This window comes from Lissotriton helveticus, chromosome 3_1, assembly GCF_964261635.1.
Source record: "Lissotriton helveticus chromosome 3_1, aLisHel1.1, whole genome shotgun sequence".
In the NCBI taxonomy this organism is placed as follows: domain Eukaryota; kingdom Metazoa; phylum Chordata; class Amphibia; order Caudata; family Salamandridae; genus Lissotriton; species Lissotriton helveticus.
Window position 1 is genome coordinate 187,080,340 of NC_136061.1, and position 20,037 is coordinate 187,100,376.

At 42.4% G+C, this 20,037-nt stretch overlaps 1 protein-coding gene across 2 annotated transcripts in view; it reads left to right on the forward strand.

Moving 5' to 3' along the window:
- Positions 1-20,037, forward strand: part of BCL7B (BAF chromatin remodeling complex subunit BCL7B) — a 73,779-nt gene that overhangs the window by 7,942 nt on the left and 45,800 nt on the right. For both annotated transcript variants that reach the window (XM_078679574.1, XM_078679575.1), the window contains exons 2-4: positions 16,924-16,999; positions 19,088-19,190; positions 19,404-19,574. In XM_078679574.1, coding sequence (XP_078535700.1) covers positions 16,924-16,999; positions 19,088-19,190; positions 19,404-19,574 — 350 coding nt within the window. The remainder of the gene's footprint in view (positions 1-16,923; positions 17,000-19,087; positions 19,191-19,403; positions 19,575-20,037) is intronic.

Sequence of the window (20,037 nt, forward strand, 5' to 3'; positions counted from 1 at the left end):
GCCTCACCCCTCCCTTCATTGATTCCCTGTCCAATAACACCAACACCGTCACTTATCTTCTCACTCCTCCCCCCCCAACATCGTTGCTACCTACGAGAACTCCAACACACTCACTAACACCCCCAACTCCAAATCCATTTCCAATCACCTCAATAACACCCCCACCCCTTCCCCCCATGCTCCAGTCGCTCAGACACGTGCTCTCCCTCAGTGCCCCCCCCCCCCAACTCCTTACCCAACTGCACGCTGGACACAATCATGACCACCCTCCTCCAAGTGAAAGAAGAACTCCACACCCTCAAAGAGTTACTCCTCACGCACCCCAGACACCCCCCTCTCACCACCACTCCTCAACGAAACAACAACCCCCCCTCACATCCTACTCACCCCTCACATTGGACCTCTATCCCCTCTCGCAATACCGCCAACCGCCCCCAGCGCACTATCAAGACACATCCTACACACCCCTTACATTGGACCTCTATCCCTTCTCGCAATACCTCCAACCGCCCCCAGCGCACTATCAAGACTCTCTCGGACCTCTACATACATACCCTACTCCGCACATATGTCCCGGAAACCCAAAACGTCTTAGCCACCACACACCTGTCCATTCCTACGATTCTTTCCAACCATCTCAGACACCCCACGCATAACAACAGAGGCTCCGTGCCCAACAACCACACTAAAGTCCCTCTCACTATAAACCCCTCCTCCTCCCCTTGCACCCCCAGACTCAAATGCACTCTTCTCAACTGTAGATCGGCCCAAAAACACTCGTCGGAGGTCGCTGACCTCATCATGTATCTGGACCTTGACCTAGCCATCCTAACTGAAACATGGCTAGCTGAATCCTCTACTCCTATCATGGATATCCTATTCCCCTCCAACTACTGCATCATTAGACTTGACAGGCCCAACAAGACAGGCGGCGGAATCGCATGCATTTACAAGAGCAACCTCTCAATTAATAAAGTCACCGCCCCTTCTCTTACCTCCTGTGAATACTTCTGCCTTGATGTCATCAGTGAAAACAAACCTGTATGCTCACTACACATCATTTACCACCCTCCTGGGGACAACCTCATCTTCTCCCAACAACTCATGGACACAATGTCAATCAACTCAGGACGGCAAAACACACAAATCTACCTTGGCGATTACAATCTTCACTGGAATGACTGCAGTGACGCAGTGGTTAATAGCCTCAAAAACTTCCTTAACGCTTCTGACCTCACACAAATATGCAACAGCCCGACACATGACAAAGGCTCTATCCTCGACCTTGTCATCTCCAAAGAAGGCACTACTCAACTTGATTCAATCCAACCTTGTGACTGGTCAGACCACCATATTGTCACATTCTTCATCAAGGAAAAAGTTAAACGTATCCCGGTCCAATACTCCATGCCCAAAGTTTGGAAAAGAGACCTGAGGAAACTCAATCCAAACTCTCCACCCCCTAACAGCTGCAATCTCCTACTCCCCCCTACCGACGTTACTGACGTTCAGTACTTAACGGATCAACACCATGGCCTCAATAATCAATGAGGCTGCACCGATGCAACTGAAAAGAGTCTCCACCAAGATCTCCAACCCCTGGTACAACGGGAGTCTCAATGAAGACAGGCGGGCTATGCGAATGGCAGAGCGCACCTGGAGATCTGTTCCCTCGGCACTGCACCTAAAAATTCTGAAGAAAAAGAGAAACGCCTACTTCAGGAAAATAAAACGCTCAATCAGAATTCTTCAGACTCCAGCTCGACCAAGCAAAAAACCGTCCAAGTAAACTGTTCGAGCTAATCCGATCACAATCTAAGGAACAACCCCCAGCTGCTGACATTATGGGCACTGCTCCTTCCTGTGAAGATTTCTCTGCTTTCTTTAACAAAAAAACGGACAACATAAGGAGCGATCTCCTCATTGACGCAAGCCTTTACTCAAAGCCCCACAGCATAACACCCAATGAACTAAAAAACAATGCGACATGGTCATCCTTTGACACCTACTCTGAAGAAGAAATTGACAGAGTACTCAGCACCCTGAAACCATCCAACCACCTCACTGACCCTCTTCCTGCTAACGCTGTAAAAGACTTCACCCCTTTGCTCCTCCCACTCTGGACTAAAATTATCAATAGCTCACTTCAACAAGGAACCATCCCTGACTCCCTCAAAGTTGGACAAGTGACACCTTTACTGAAGAAACCAACAGCCGACCCCACTGATCTAAACAACTACCGTCCGATTACCAACATTCCCACTCTCGCCAAACTGTTGGAAAAATGCGTCCAACTACAACTGACAAAGCACATAGTACAGTCTGATCTCCTCAACCCTCATCAATCAGGCTTCCGAGCAGGGCACAGCACTGAAACCGCTATGACTCACATAATTGACGACGCCCTCCAAATTTTAGATCAAAATGATACCTGCCTCCTCATCCTTCCTGACCTCTCTTCAGCATTCGACACGGTGAAACATGAGAACTTACTCGAACTCTTAAAAACAAGAATGGGTTTCTCTGGGACTGTTCTTCAGTGGTTCACTTCCTTTCTACACAACCGGTCTCAAACATTCAAGAGCAAAAACTTGATGTCCTCTTCAGTACCTGTTACGTAAGGTGTCCCCCAAGGTTCATGCCTATCCCCCACTTTATTCAACTTAGTTATGGAACCACTCACCACCCTGCTACAAGCATCCAATGTACACTTTCACATGTACGCCGATGACACTCAGCTATATCTCAAGTTACAATCCCCCAAAGACATCATGCGTCTGAACTCAACGATCAGAAGCACCCAATCTTGGCTGGCCGATAACCACCTCAAACTCAATGCTATGAAAACTGAGTTCCTCCTGATCTCACCTCCCACGAAAATATCCACCACACAAACATGGCTTAAGCACCTAACAGCACTCAATGTCCAACCGACCATCGTGGATTCAGCAAAATCCTTAGGCATAACACTTGACACCAACCTCAACATGCAGCAGCATATCAGCAAGGCAACTAAGGGGGCAAACTTCCAAATAAATACCTTGAGGAAACTTAAACCCTTCCTCCCAGCCAAAGACTTCCAAACTGCAGAACAAGCACTAGTCATCCCTCGCATAGACTACGGCAGCGTGGCCCTCTGCGGCCTCCCTCTAACTACAACTGCACCCCTCAGAGCTTCACTAAACGCGGCAGCTAGACTCATCACTGGATCTAAAAAACATTCGCATATCTCCCCTGACTTTAAAGCCCTGAACTGGTTGCCTCTTGAAGCCAGAATACAGCTGAAAATTGCCTGCATGACGCACAAGTCTATACACCTGAAATCACCCGGCTACCTCACGCAGAAGTTGACAATTTCCGGCGGGTCCAGAACCACCAGTAGTACAAACAATCTTCTGCTGAAGCCTCGAAGATTCCGGAAGGAAAAAACCTACAAACACTCCTTCTCAGGAATGGCGCCCAGGATCTGGAACTCACTCCCTCCTGAAACCAGACTCATCTCCTCCACTCTTCTTTTTAAGAAAGAAGTCAAAAGTATCCTCATGGCTAAATACACTTGAACTACTGCGTTTGATTTACTCTGGTCCTATTCCTAGGCACATGTGTTTTACTTGTTTTATTGAGCTACCTAATTGTTCATGCTCCCTCATATCTGTATTATTTGTGATATTTGTACTATTTACATTGATTTGATGACCTACCTTCCCACTATACCATGCTACCTCATATCTGTACTATCTGTAATAGTTGTACTATTTACACTAACGTGATGACCTACCTTCCTACTATGCTCCCTCGTTTCCCTACCCTGACACTTGCCTGTGTAAAGCGCTCTGTTATCTGCAAATATCTTGTTCGCGCTATATAAAACTTTCAAATTAAATAAATAAATAAACTACTAAATTCACTGTTTGGCTCACATCAACCCAATAGTGAACAACAAATGTAATCATGAAATCAAACAAATCTTTCAGTTAAGATATCATTGATTACAAAACTTTGAGTCCAAAACTGTTGTTTGAAATTCCCACACCCTGAATTCTATAATACAATGATAAAAAAAGTGTGGGGAACCGCCCAAGTGCAAGCCTGCCAAATGTCCTGCTCAAGGATAATGCTTGTACATTGCATTTTTTTTTCTTTTCAGAGTTTTATATAGCGCGAACTTGAACCGAATCGGGTATCAGAGCGCTTTACATAGCACCAGTTACGTTACATGAGGAAACACATTCATTTTTGTTAGGCACAGGGAGATTAAGTGATTTGCCCAGAATCACAGGATGTTTGGCATTGTTACCAAGACTCGAACCCAGATCCCCAACTGTCACCCTCCCTCAAACGAGGATTCAACAGGCAGGCTGAGGCACTGAATGGTAAAGCAAGAAAATGCCCACTTTGTAAAAGTGGTATTTTGAAGCACACAATTTAAAAAACAATTTCACAGTGTTTTTAAATTGTGAGTTCAGGGACCACAAACTCCAAAGTTATATCTCTTCCCAATTGGAAGTTACACTTATAAGAGGTTACAAGGAAGCTCCAATGATATCCTATGTTAGAGATAGTCCTTGCAATAGTGTAAAAAAAATTAAGAAGCATTTTGCTTTTAGGACATGTAAAACACACTGGTCCATGTACTTTTAAATACTCTGTACCCGGCACATGGGCCTACCTTGCGCCTACCGTAGGCTTTCTTTAGGGGTGCCTTACATATAGGAAAAGGAAAGGTCTGGGCCCGGAAAGTGGTTGCAGGTCAACATGGTAGGTCAAAGCTGCCCACACAGACACTGCAGTGGCAGGTCTGAGACATGGTTGCAGGGCTTCTCATGTAGGTGTGACAGTCAATGCTGCAGGCCCAGTAGTAGCATTGGTTTTACAGGCCACTGGCGCACCTGGTGCACTTTACTAGGGACTTACTAATAAATCAAATATGCCAATCATGGATAAACCAATCACCATTACAATTTAGACAGAGAGCATATGCACTTTAGCACTGGTTAGCAGTGGTAAAGTGCCAAGAGTCTTACGGGCACATGCATCAACGATAATTGCATTCGCAAACGGTGCGAATCGCAATTTTCGGCCGTTTGCGAATGCAATTATCAAAATTGCAATGCATCATGTATTTCGCAATTTTAGGAATCGCAATCATGTTGCGATTTCTAAAATTGCGATTGCATTTCAGAAATCGCAATTTCAGATTTCTGAAATGCAATGCATGATCATTTATAAATTGCAAATTTTCAATTTGGAAGGGGTAAATTAGCATGAGGTTGAACCTCGTGCTAATTTACCGAAAACCTTCAAACATGCACAAAAATGCATTTTTGAAAGTTGCATTTTACACACACACATGTCCTTGGGACATGTGTGTGTGTGTAAATTGCAGTTAAGTTTAATTTCAGGGGTGCAGGGAGGGGTTCTTTGGACCCCCCCCTGCACCCTTGAAATTGCATTTTCAATTTGCGATTCGCAAACTGAAAATCGCAAATTGTAAATGCCTTCCCATTGATTCCTATGGCCTCTTGGTCCATAGGAATCAATGGGAAGGGTTTTCCTTAATTGCGATTCGCAAATTGTGAATCGCAATTAAGGAAAAATACCGAATCGCTAAAAAAATGCTAATTAATCATGCATTGCCGTTTGCGAATCCTTAATTGCGATTCCTTAATTTTCGCAATTAAGGATTTGCAAACGGCAACATTGATGCATGTGGCCGTTAATACCCCCAAAATAGGTCAGAAAAAATAGGAGGAACAAGGTTAAAAAAAAATGGGGATAACCCTGCCAAAGGGCCAGGTCCAACACCTAGGTTGAGCCAATACCATTGCTAACATACGTTGTAAAAACACTCACTGGAGCTGAGAACTGTTGCTGAATCGTCGTACTCTGCACCACTGTGCAAGAAAATCTTTTTCATTGTCTGAAGCCTGTGTTGGCTGTCTGGGGCTGACGCTTGTAGTTCTCCGCGTCGTGGTGCTGCCTCCCCCTGACTCGCTGGTGTGAGCGCGAGCTGCACTCGGCACGCTCTGCCTGTCGCTCCCAGCTGGAGTCTGAGGGGTTGAGGCCGGGGCACTTACAGCGAGAGCACCTAGCCTGGGGGACTGCGAGGACCAGAAACCTTAGCGAAGGTCAGCTGGTTCCTCTTCCCCCAGGTGACCCGCCCACGGACACGCCCCCAACGAGCTGCCCACGGACACGCCCCCAACGAGCTGGCTATAGCTTCGTGACCCCCGCTTCGCGGGCGCCACTCACTGGAGCTGAGAACTGTTGCTGAATCGTCGTACTCTGCACCACTGTGCAAGAAAATCTTTTTCATTGTCTGAAGCCTGTGTTGGCTGTCTGGGGCTGACGCTTGTAGTTCTCTGCGTCGTGGTGCTGCCTCCCCCTGACTCGCTGGTGTGAGCGCGAGCTGCACTCGGCACGCTCTGCCTGTCGCTCCCAGCTGGAGTCTGAGGGGTTGAGGCCGGGGCACTTACAGCGAGAGCACCTAGCCTGGGGGACTGCGAGGACCAGAAACCTTAGCGAAGGTCAGCTGGTTCCTCTTCCCCCAGGTGACCCGCCCACGGACACGCCCCCAACGAGCTGCCCACGGACACGCCCCCAACGAGCTGGCTATAGCTTCGTGACCCCCGCTTTGTGGGCGCCACTCACTGGAGCTGAGAACTGTTGCTGAATCGTCGTACTCTGCACCACTGTGCAAGAAAATCTTTTTCATTGTCTGAAGCCTGTGTTGGCTGTCTGGGGCTGACGCTTGTAGTTCTCCGCGTCGTGGTGCTGCCTCCCCCTGACTCGCTGGTGTGAGCGCGAGCTGCACTCGGCACGCTCTGCCTGTCGCTCCCAGCTGGAGTCTGAGGGGTTGAGGCCGGGGCACTTACAGCGAGAGCACCTAGCCTGGGGGACTGCGAGGACCAGAAACCTTAGCGAAGGTCAGCTGGTTCCTCTTCCCCCAGGTGACCCGCCCACGGACACGCCCCCAACGAAACGTTCAAAGAACATCGCGATCCCCGCGACGCGGGACGCGCGCGGGACCAAGCGCGGGGATAAGCCCGGGCAAAGGGCGGGCCGTCTGTGGCCGTCCGGGGACGTCCGAGGACGGGCCGGGCCCCCCCCCCTTTTTCGCCCTGATTATTACTACAGAGAACACAGAACTCGGTAAGTCAACTTATAACCTGTAGTTCACATCAGAACCTACATCGGTGTTATCGTCTGAGAACCCATAACCCGTAACAATCTAAAGTACATAGGCAAATACATGGGTTTCAAAAAATTACGTTCCCGTACGATATTTATGAAAAGAATGGGGACAGAAAATGCTGTTCGGAAATCTACCGACAAGGCAATTAAACCTGGTCGGATAACGGTTACACCGGCAATTAGTACATACTTTACCACACTTAAAACGAAAGACACTCAAGAATTGAATACATCCGTCAGAGAAACCTCTTCCAACGTTTCCGTAATTTTAAGGGAATTAGAATGCACTCCAACGATTCCTAACCAACAATCACAACTGTGTCTTCTAGTCACTGATCTAAGTAGTAAATTACTTTGCACTCCAGTTGATCTACTTAACCCTCAACAAGACCAGACTACTCTAAAAACTTCTACTCCTATTAAAATTGAAGGGAGCTCAGCGCTATCGGTTGATTTAAATGTCAACAAATCTGTTTTAGGACTGCAAAACTTGGATCATGCAATAAGCCAGAACAATAAAGATGAAACATCTCGACCAATTACCTTAACTGATCTCTCATTTGATCCCTTCAATATCGACTCCAAAACAAATAATAACATTATCGACTCGACACCAACCATATCAAAAGCCCTGTTTTCATTGCAAGAGATTCTAGAATCTGTTCTCTCTTTTCTGGGAAATATTCTTGATAATTCTGATCAAACCCTGGACGTTCAGATAGGGATACTAAAACATCTAGTTTAATAAGAAAAAGAAAAAAGACCTCCGCTTAGCAGAGGCAAACAATTTACCAACGAAAACAAGATCTGAGGAAAGTGATATATTGAAAGAACATAATAATGAACAGAAGAAAAGTACACGTGATTTCGGCACTCAAACTTCTAAGACTCAAACACAACAAAAACAAAAGATGAAACATCCAAACGATTCAACAATATATTCCTTAAAAAAACTCTTCAAAGAAAAACATCAGCAAAAAATTAACAATTTTCCAATATTTAAAAAAAGAAGCGAAACAATTACACCGGTAAATAATTCTATATCTGATAACCAGGAAATACCAATGTCTAATATATCAGCACAAGATAATGGAAAATCTACAGAAAAAAAGAATCTGGAAAGTAACATAGAAGGAAGGAAAAGAAGGAGAAAAAAACCAATAAGGAGGATACAAAAAAAGAAAGCTCACAAACTAAAATTTCGACAGTCGGCTAGAAAACAAAACCTGGAAGAGGAAGAATTTGGAAAAATGACAGCATCTGAAAGTATATCAAAATCAGTAACTAGGAAAAACTTTGAAGAGAAGTCGTTACAACTAGATCCAAGAGCTCAAGAATTCGTCTCTTTTAGACCCCTAGAGGATCCAACTCAAAATCATATTAAAAATAAAACATTGGAAAATCTGGATAGGAACAAACAAAGAGAAAAAGAGTCTTCTCCCAAAACTATACAATTCGAAGAACTTTTTCCTAGTGATTCATCCCCACTCAACAGAAGAAGGATAATACAATTACTACGTCATATTAAATCTCTACAATCACTGAGTAGCCACGAACTTGATTTAGTAACTTTTCCTATTAAAGACAAGAATAAATTAGCAAGGGTAACATTTTGGTCGTCTGTTATCCCAGAAATCATCTTGAATGATAAGGAGACACTATACAAACAAGGATATGATGTGGTGGAAAAAAAAGAACCAATGGTCAGTACAGTTTCAATTGGGTATGATGCCCAAATTAGTGCACTCTCCAATTCATACAGGAATCAATTTCCAAGAGATAATGGAGCGTTGGAAGACCTAGCAATCAAGCACTCGGACATCTACTCTATAGGGCAAGAGAAACTAAAAATTCTGGTGAACAAAGGTCAACGGGCCGTTTGGTATCAAGCTCCCAAAATACCTGAGAACGGTAATAGCATAAAGTCTTGGGCTTGGGTATCAGAGACTCTAAATAGCAACAAACCCAAGAGATCTCAACAACAATCTGTTTAGCACTGGCATAAAAATATCCTCCTGGAACATCGCAGGTGGAATAAAGAACAAATTGTCCATGGCCACCAGAAATTGGCCGGATATCTTGATTTTACAAGAAACATGGGCAACCGAACCTACAACTGTTCAAAATTATTATGTTTACGAAATCCCGGCAATAAACACACATCGAGGTCATGCTAAAGGCGGTTTAGCTATTTTGTTAAGGGAAGAATATCTGTGGGCCCAGGAAATATTAGATACCAACTCAGACAACCTCCAGTGCATTAAAATCTCCGTTAAAACACACCGTACAGCTCACCCTAAAACAATTCTCATCTTTAATGTATACGCTCCTCCAGGAAAAAAGCATGATATAACACTCTTAAATATCATGGAAAGGATTGAGAGTATAACAGAAAACCATCTTCACTCATCCTTTTTAATTGTTGGCGACTTCAACAGTAAAATTTCTAATTTTGAAATTAATAAATGGGCAAAACTATATTTAGATGAAGGTCTAGACATAATATCTCCACAATTCCCGGAGGGCATACAGACCGACAAAAGAGGGAAACTGTTATTATCAACTCTTACAAACATCAATGGAGTAATATTGAATGGTAGCATGGAAGGGGATATCCCTGCAAACTATACCAGACGGGGAAACGGGACTCCATCTATAATTGATTATGTAATCACAAGTTATGACTTGCTAGAAACAGTTTCATATCTGCTTAACCAGTTTTGTCAAGAGAGCGATCATACCCAAATGCACTTGACAACAGATTGGTTACCTAAATCTTCTGCACCTTGTCATATAACATATCTAAAAAGCAACGTAGTTGTGAATAAAGATAAGAGACGCATATTCTGGAACTCTTATACCATCGACAAAATTACGTCTCTGATTGATCATTCAAAACTTTTAACGAGAACGTTCTCAGAAAATCCCATCGAAAATTTTGAATCCATCATAATAGAGTACAGATCTCTTATCCTTAAGATGATAGTAAAGGATTCAGCTGGTAACAGTAAGAATAAAGATAAAAATAATCGTACCCTTAAGAACTCTGAGGTAAAGAAAAAACTAAACAAATATATACGCGCCCAATATATGAATCCTACTCCAGAAATAAAAAAGGAAATAAATAAAACCAAAAATCAACTAAGACGTGAGAATCTGAGACATAAAAAAACTGTACAAGATCGTAACTGGGTAGATATACAGATAGCGGCGAACAAGAACGACCAGCGCAAATATTGGTACCTAATAGGAAAACTTACTGGATCCAAAAAGAAACTACAACCAATACCGGTCCCTCCGGATGCCTGGGAAAATTTTCTGACAGACCTTTACAGACCAAACTCAATAGTTTCATCAGAAAGCAGTGGGGTCTACAACAAAGAAAAAGTTAAACTCTCATTAAATAAAATCACCGCAACATCTGTGGAATTAAACATACGTAAAGCAAGATCTACATGAGCGTCTGGCCCAGATCAGATCCCGATCAAAGCACTAAAAATTGCCCCAAAGGAATGGAGTCAGCTGTTACATCCCCTTTTTAATTACATCTTAGATACTGGCCATATCCCAAAATCATGGCAGGGAAGTATAATCATCCCGATCCACAAAAAGGGAAGCAAAACCCGGGCAAGCAATTTTCGTCAAATAGCACTTATGGACTCCGTGGGCAAGGTATTTGCAGCAGAAATTTTACATCGTCTAAAAGAATGGGCCTTTACGATTGGCCGGATACCGATGTTTCAAGCAGGCTTTAGGCCTAAACATTCGGTAACTGACAACATCGCAGTTATTCAAACCATCATCGACAAATATATAACACAAAAAAATCAGGTTGTATACGCTGCCTTCATAGATTATTCTACAGCGTTTGACCGGGTGGACCGACCAACCTTGTGGGAAAAATTGAGGAAACTTGGCATAAATGAACAACTATTACAGTCTATAATCAGCTTACACACCAATACTTGGTGTCAAGTCCAAATGGGGGGAGAAAGAGGTTATACGGAAAGAATTAAAACGGAAAATGGACTCAAGCAAGGGTGCCTTCTAGCCCCAATATTATTCTCCCTCTACTTAAGCGACCTGTGCCATTACCTGCAATTGGGTTCTAACCTGCCTCCAAAAATTGCTGATCAAAAAATAATTGCTTTACTGTATGCTGACGACATAGTGTTGTTGGATCTTACCCCCTTTGGACTACAAACGTCACTAGATATTCTACACAAATACTCTAAAGAAAACTATCTAGTCCCAAATATACAAAAAACAAAAGTGCTGGCCTTTTCAGGGAGGAAACAAAGTGCGAAATATACCTGGAGATTAGGAGGGGAAAAGATAGAAGAAGTTAAGAACTATCCCTACCTTGGCAGGATCCTTTCAAAAAACGTATCTAACATCACGCAATTGAATAATTTGTCAAGGAAATCAGATATACATGTAGCGGCCCTCCTGAGACTATATAGCGCAACAGGGAATAGACATTTTTCTTCTCTGATAAACATTTATAAAGTAAAAATACCTCCTGTACTTTCTTACGCGACGGAGTACATCCCCATAAAACAATGGGCTTTTATGGATCGGAAAGAGGGGAAGATTTTAAGGAAAATTATGAAACTGTCAGATGCAGTTCCTGTCCAAGCACTGAGACTGGAACTATCAGTGACCAGTTCTTATGCAGTAGCAATTGCAAATGTAATAAGGTGGGCCTACAACTTATTGCACGCAAAAGAGAACACACTAAGGTCACTGTTGAAAAAAGAAACCTTTGAGTCCGATGCTAAAAAGCAAGTTTTTAGAGGGAACATGGCTGAAGCATTTCGTGTAGCAAATATTACCGTTGATATGCTGCAAAATTGGTCACCAGCACAACTAAAACTGTTCTTAAAATGCTTTACCCCAAAGCTCAGTTACGAAATGGATTCCCGACACTGCACCAAATTACCCACTTATAAACTATTTGCTGATTCCTTAGAATTTAAACAAAGTCGGCCTTATATTGGGCTAACCCTAACACATGGAGCTAGGAGATCAATCACTATGCTTCGACTAGGCATTCTTCCCTTACTTTCATTTATCTCAAGATGGTCCCCGGGGGGATCTGCTTTATGTACATTGTGCGCTGGGGGTGATCAGACTCTGGAACATGTTCTATTTGTATTTCCGAACCAGATTGTAATTTCTGCACGCACTAGATTTTTAGCACCAATATATTGCTTATGTAGAATCACGACAGTAAGTGAACTTATTGCTCTTTGTAAGCAACCTCCGAATGAATTTGTTTGTTTTAACTTCTATAATTTTTTTAAATCGTTCTTATCTCTGTATTGATAATGTTGAATCTCATTTTATATGTAACTTGTATATTTTGTGGTCCTCTGTTGAGTACCAGTACAAATAAACTTTTTGACTTTGACTTTGATACGTTGTAAAAACATAGTGAGGACTGTTCCTTAGAAGGAATCCCCTGGACAATGATGACTTATTTAGCCACCATAGAAGTTGAAGTGTAATCTGTTTTGTTACTGGAATTTTATTCCCGTATTCTATTGACAAAGGTCTTCGGTACTTTAGAAGGTGAATTACGAGAGGTCTGAGGAGTTATCTAGCCATGGAACTAAATGCCACCTGGCAGGCTATGTGACCATGTATCCTCATCCAGTGCCTTGCTGTTGCTTCCTTCTGTTTCAGGAAATACCACAGAGATTCTATGGGTTTGTTGTTCCACTATCCTATGGGAGGAACACCACACTCTTGTTTGTCTTGAAATGAGCTTATATGAAGAAAATTCTGAGCTCGATTTAGTTGACATTTTGCATAGTTCAAAATCAGGCCAGGGCTTCTAAACCAATCCTCCATTATTTTCTCTTCCCTCAAAGATTCTTATTCTGCTTTAAATACAGAATGCAGTCATCGAAGTAAGGGAGGACTTGAAGACCTTGAAGGTGAAGGGAGTCAACTAACCGGGCCATCATTTTTTGTGACGACTCTTGAGACAGACTTGAATCTCAATAGCAACAACTGGAACTGATAATGGATACGTAAATTGTACAATCTCAGTAATTTTGTTATTCCTTGAGCCTCTTACTAAACAGAATCCTGTTCTCTTTGGGACTAGGAAAATTCTGAAGTAGGTGCCTCTATCTTGTTCCTTTCTTGACACCACCTTTTTTGCTCTTGTGTCTACTAGAGCTTGAATAGATGTCTTCAATGCATCCCTTTTCTCCGTATTGGTTGAATCTGGCACACAAATGGCCCCAATCACTTGTGGAAAAAAGAGAAACTCTTATTAGATAACCCTTCTTCACTATCTTCAGGGCCCAGGAATCATACATAGTCTCTGTTCTCCCAGAAAAGGTGCTAGCTTTCCTCTAATATGGCATTCTTGGCCATTTCTGTATAGTCAGGACCTCTGTGTTTCCATGGTGGAGAGGATCTGTTTTTGTTCTCAGACTAGGTCTTAGTGGGTTTATTTTAGCCCCCCACTTGGTTATATTGACACCTTGCAGATTGTCTTAATGAGGATTTGTTTGCCTTATGTCAAGATGTTGAAGAAGACTTGTGCTGCCAGAATGAGAAGAGATGTTTCTCTCATTTGTGGTTGTTGCTTATAAAGCTCAGGACAAAATATTTAAGTTCCTTCGATGGGCATAAGTAGGGTGGCTTTCTTTTGAGGACAGTCCGTATGCCAAACCCTCTAGAAAATATTTCTTATTGCTGCAATAGTAGCTCCTTCCGACAGTGCAGCTGATCTCACAGCATTGAATGAAATATCTGACAAAAACTTCAGAGAAACAATTGTACATTAAAGATCAACACCTCAACTTCTTGAACTGCTTTAAAAAGTTCTTTAAAATCAGACCTGATAGATGGACTAGTTTCGTGTATGAGCTCTAATAGCCAGGTTGGCACCTTCTTCCGCCTTCTTCGTAAAGGAATCTGTTATCTTATCTGTAGTATCTTTAATCATGTTCTCCCCATTAATGGACCTTTGTAACAGAAGACTGGCTAACAAAGAATCCACAGAATTACATTTATCAGTCGTCTTCTCCTTGTATTCTAGGCATAATGTTTGGACATGAAATGTGGTACTATAATCTTGTAGGGATCCTTCCATTCCCTTAGAATGCCATCCGTTCCATGTTGATGAATGGATAAGACAGGAAGGTGTCTGTGCTTTAACAACCTGTCTTAACACAGATTCAGTAGAAGGCATGTTCTCTGCAGTATATCCATATTCATATGTATTCTAGCCAGGATCTCTAGAAGTAATTCTTTACAGCACATAAAACCTTACATCTATCGCTAGGGCACTCACATCCGTAGCCAGGGGTTTCTGGTACCATAGAGACTCAGAATGGAAGTATTCCTTTCTCCTTGCATGCATGCACAAGAGTCTGGGTTATCAGTCACTCATTTGAGCCAGGGCAGCAATGGGCAAGTTTAAACAATTGGAACCACAGACTGAGAGCACAAGTCGCATAGATTTGCACCATCTGCATGACTTGGGCGATTCTGGAACCCATATTGAAGTATGCAAAAAGTGATGGATGGAATGCTTTAATTCATCTCTGCCGCTAGTAATTATTCAGGGTCACTTCTCATTTTGCACACCATGGCACCTCAGTTTGGACCCAGTCGTACGTAAATCTGGGTTAAGACTGATTGGCATATAACTGGATCGAAACTGAGGTGTTATGGTGTGCAAAATAATGTTTAATTTGGATGCAGCCTGAGTAATAACCAGAGGCTGAGATCAATTTAAGCATTCTATCCATTATCTTTTTGTGTACTTTAGTGTGTAACTCTAAGTGGGGCAGGTATGCCCAGACGTGGGTCCCTTGCACACTGTGTTACTGGAACCAAGCTGTAGCCGGCTGGTGGGCCCATAACAAGGGCAAAACCAGTCCTAGGTTGCTTGTGTTCCAGTTCAGGGAGAACTTGGTTTGGCAGTTCGAACTGGACTGTTCCCATTCTTCTTTAGAAAACCTTTTTAAGTCAAAGCCTACCAAACAATGCAGCTGTCTCGTTTGCTGAAGACGTCTTGGGGACGTTCAGAAAGCTTCTCTGGGGATGCATTCCGCCAATTGCTTACCATTAGCTTTGTGGTTTGTAACTCTCATTTTCTGCTTTTCTATTTGCTGGCTTTATTTGTTTTAGGTTGTCGAGGGCGAGTTTGTCCCTCCCAAGGAGCAAAGCCTTTTCACACCAACTACCCTTGTATTCTTCCACCAGTGCCCCTGTCTGTAAACAGGCCTGTAAATGTTGTTCTTAACTTGTCACCCATGCGTGCTTTCAAAGACAGAAATGTCAGCTCTGCCTTCCAAGGGTGCTTGGTGTTTACTTTTCTTTTTCTGACTTCAAAGTGATAGCATTTATGTGAAATTTTTAATGGATACTGGGAGTAGAAAAGGGTTTTTTTCTAGCTCACAACAACATTTTAAATGAACTGTACAAGTATTTCAGAATATATCCGAATTAGGAATGCACAAATTAAGCAATTTTTTTTCTTAATTCTGCAGTGTGTTGGAAACAAATACTTTTCTATGATTAAAATAAATCAGTATACTAGGTGATGCCATTTCCACACATTATCCTTTGTGTGTGCTGTATTGTTTTATTAGTAAAACTGTATGTCTATGCAAATGTAATGGTCATTTCAAATCTGAGATTTGTTGACTCCACACTTAATAGATTTTGTCTTTGAGTTCAGAGTGCTCAGTTTTACTTAATGAGTATGGTAGCCCATGGTATCTAGCATTGAGTATCTCTTTATCTGATTTGAATGGTGGTGCGTTCTGTGACACAGCAGGAGTTAAAGCCTACTGAAGTTACTCAGAGCTTCATGAATTTTGAGATGGATTTAATTTCAGTGCTTTTGTGATGCTTGAGAGGCCTTTAGATGGCGAGGTCCCTAATTAGTTTTTTAGGAGGGATGTGACAATGGAATGTTGACGTCTTTGTAATATTATGTTCGTGGATAGGGTAGTGTTGATGATGTTGGTACAAGAGGAGTAAGGCCCCGTTGACTACCTTCACATTTGTGTGAGGTGTAGATATATTGAACATAGAAGGGATCTGAGCAATGTCATCTAATAGACTGGACTCAACTGAATGCAGTTTACTTCTGGGATAGGTTTGGCAAAGCGGGACATTGCTAGACTATAACTTTGTAGAGTAATGTTTTTCTGGGAATGATAATGATTTGGTTGGCTTGGGTATCAGTGCCGGAGGGGACGAAGTTAAAGAAGGGAATTGTAGGGGGTGAAGAATGAGTAGCTGTTGTAATATCAGATGGTGACTCCTACTATTTATGATGACACCACTCCCTAGCTTGCTCTATCTTCACAAATATGATACAGAATAGATACCCTATTGATCATTGATGCTGTAGGAATGAATGGGATAACAGACAAGAAGGGAAACCATATGAATTGGGGCCAAGTCATATCAGGGAGCAACACATTCATCTATGTTTCTAGCTCAAGAAGCAGAGTTGTTCTTACATAAGAAACAGAGGTGCAAGAGTTCAGGTGCTATTAAAGCAAGTAAATAATGTATACTATTATTCTGTCAGGAACATTAGAATTAAGTAGATGAGTTTTCAAATCCGATCAGACTATCTAGCAAGGCTTCAAGTGCAAATGGGAATCTTCGGTCTGAGGGTGATATAGGCAGGTTTTTTCCTACAGCTTTCATCTTGTTTCTGACTGACCTTTCTTTAATGAACAGGGAGAAGAAATGGGTGACAGTTGGAGACACTTCACTGCGGATTTTCAAGTGGGTTCCTGTGGTGGATCGGAAGGAGGTGAGTGGTGCATTTGCATTGAACACCTAAAGGATTTCCCTAGCAGTTACGGGGTAAAAGAAAATCTTGTGGGTTGATAAGGAGACTGCGATAAAATGTTGCTTTGGCTGCCTCTGGTCAAGGTAAATACCTCTGGTCCGCTCTGACTGCCATCACACCCCAGTTCATAGCTTCTCTTACCAAGCCACCACCACTAAGTGCTCCAGTGGCTGCTTTTGAACTAAGGCTCTGAGACCCACTAACCACCACTACGCCCTGTTCGTAGGCTCATCTGACTATACTGCAGTCTGTGTTTCTATGACAACCCTTGAACCCCCCACCTCTGGGCTTCTCTGTACATGTTGTGTCTGCCCTCTTCGCAACTCGGACCATCATTAAGCCCCTATTATGCGTTCCCCTAGCTGTTTTGCAAATGATCTCAAGACTTAACACTTTTGCCCTTTTAAATACCATATACCCTACATTTGGGCTTCCACTGATCACCTTTAAACTATAGTTATAGGCCTGTCTAACCATAGTGTACTTGCATTGATAAGTTGAGGTGCAAATTTAAAGAGCAGGGAATGGTGACAGACACCATTGCACCCACTACCCTAGGCACCTCTGAATATCATTACATCCAAGATCAAGGCTCCTCTAATCATAATAATGCCTCTGATCCTCTGACCACCATTAAACCACAGCTCAGAGGCAATGGAGACCTTACTTGATCTACACTCTGTGTTCTGCTCACCACATGCTTCTCAGCCGTGGGCTTCTCCAACCACCATTGCATCAGTTGCTGACTCATGACCACCTCTGCACCTCAAATGTGGACACCTCTGACCAACTTTCGAAGTGTCCAATCACAGTATCCTTCTTCAGCATATATATTCTGAAGTCCAACAACCACCTTACTTTACTAGATTAATTTTCCATTAGAGTGAACGTTTTTTGTAGGGCAGAAAATGCAAGTAATGTCTGGAGAAGATTAGCAATATTTTTTTGTCTTTTCATGATGCTTAATATGAAACCAGTTTCGAATGCGGTCACAAAGCTTTCTGGAATCATCTTAAAATTGAGTAATTCGGAGTATTTGAAAGTAATTTTAAATTTAAAAGATGTTAAGTTGGACCACTACTTACATTTTGAAAGCAATAATGTTCTCTGTGAAAGGTCTTCATTGATTCATCTCCTCTTTAAGCATACTGTAAACATATTGATTTCTGATGCAGCAAACTAATCTCTTAAGAAATTCAAGAGGGTCTTCTGTTGAGCATGGGTCACTGGTTGTAATCGTATAGTATTCTATTCTGTAACAGAGTTTTACCTTTTACCGTATCCTAATCTAGTACCACTTTTGCCCCAAACCACAAATATAATTTATACATAAATAGAACAGATACTTTACAGTACAGTTTATCAGCAAATATAAAACCTGGCCTTCATGAAGCCTTTGGATTTATCTTCTTCTAGCAATTTCTAACATTTTGTTAAATTTTCGATACTTGACTTTCAGAATCCTTTCTTTTTTAAAAGGATTACATTCTGTGTATCGCTATTTCTAATTCTAGTTATCCGGCATAGTGTTTAGGTCTTCTTAGTCCCAGGATTTTCATCAAACATTCAACATTTTCAATAAATGCTGCCTTGGAGCTTCAATAGAGGGTCTCTTTTCATAATCGTGCTTCAACTATGGGCTCCTCTTATCATCATTGTGTCTCAACTGTTAGGCTCTGTGATTATCACCACATCAAGTGTTTGTACTACGATGATCACAATTATTGCCCATAGTTTGGCCTATCATAAGTCATAGTACCTGAATTAAGTGCTCTAATAACAACTTTCTTTCATGGCTCTTATTCTTATCACTACTGCCTGCTATGTGCCCAAGTTTAGGACTGTATATATGAAGTGACTTCTCAGCTGACAACCACCCCCACCTCCCGACTGACCCCACCCCAACCAACTACTTTTACACAGCTCATCTACCATTTCACTAAGCTTCTGAGCCCCTCCAACTACAATTATGCTAAGTTAATTATATTCAAAGTTGGTTCTATGGACTGCTGCTAGTGCAACCCTGTAATTTGTATTTCTTTTTTGTAGAAGGTTAAGGCCAAGTCAAGCAGCAGCCCAGTGAGTGAATGTAATGGGTTGACAGCAGACCAAGCAACATCTGCCAATTCTTCCCTTCTACTGGAATTCCATGGTACGTCTTTCCCATTTAGTCCTTTGGGGGGTTGCTATATCCCTTTGTCTGCTTTAAAATCGTTGTCATCAGCTCAGGGGTGCTAATGTCCACCACTTGTTTCTCCAATTGAGATCATTGTACACTTACATTATAATATAGTAGCTCCCCCCTGTCCTTTCAGGAGAGACTGCTGCCAGAAGATCCTGATCACCCATGTTTTTCTTATTACAGATGAAAACAGTAACCACAGCTCCCTGTCAGATGGGTATCATTTGAAAGTGGAGAGCAGCACTAACTCTAGCCCCAGTCCCCAGCTCAGCGAGTCGTCAAGTCCTCCACACATGTCTGACTTCCGAACAGATGACTCCCAGCCACCAACACTTGGACAGGAGACCCTGGAAGGTAAGTGTATCTCATTATCTGGTGTAGAAAGAAAGGCACTCCAGGACCCAGTAACTAGGCCTTGCTGCTGCAGAGCTCGCCGTGTCAAAAGGAATTACAAGGAATTAACTTTGTTATTAGCCGTTACCTTTGCTGACAAATACAGTACAGAGTTCTTTTAAAGACAATTGTATACATTCTTAGATATTTGCATGATGTATTTTGCTCATAATTGTATTTTTGCATCTCACACAATTGCTGTCATCTGACTGCCCCCTAGAAGAGAGAGTAGAATATTAGAGTAGTTTTATATTCTGTTCACCTGATGACTTAGTAGCTGCACGATTGCCTACCTTTAGAAAAGATAGGTGGGCCTCTTGTTTCACCCTCTTCAACTCTCTTTTACTGCTCTCCCGAGGCTCGATTACGTATCGGGCATACTGTCACAGTCACACCTTTTTGTGTGTGCAGTTGTGCAGATTGA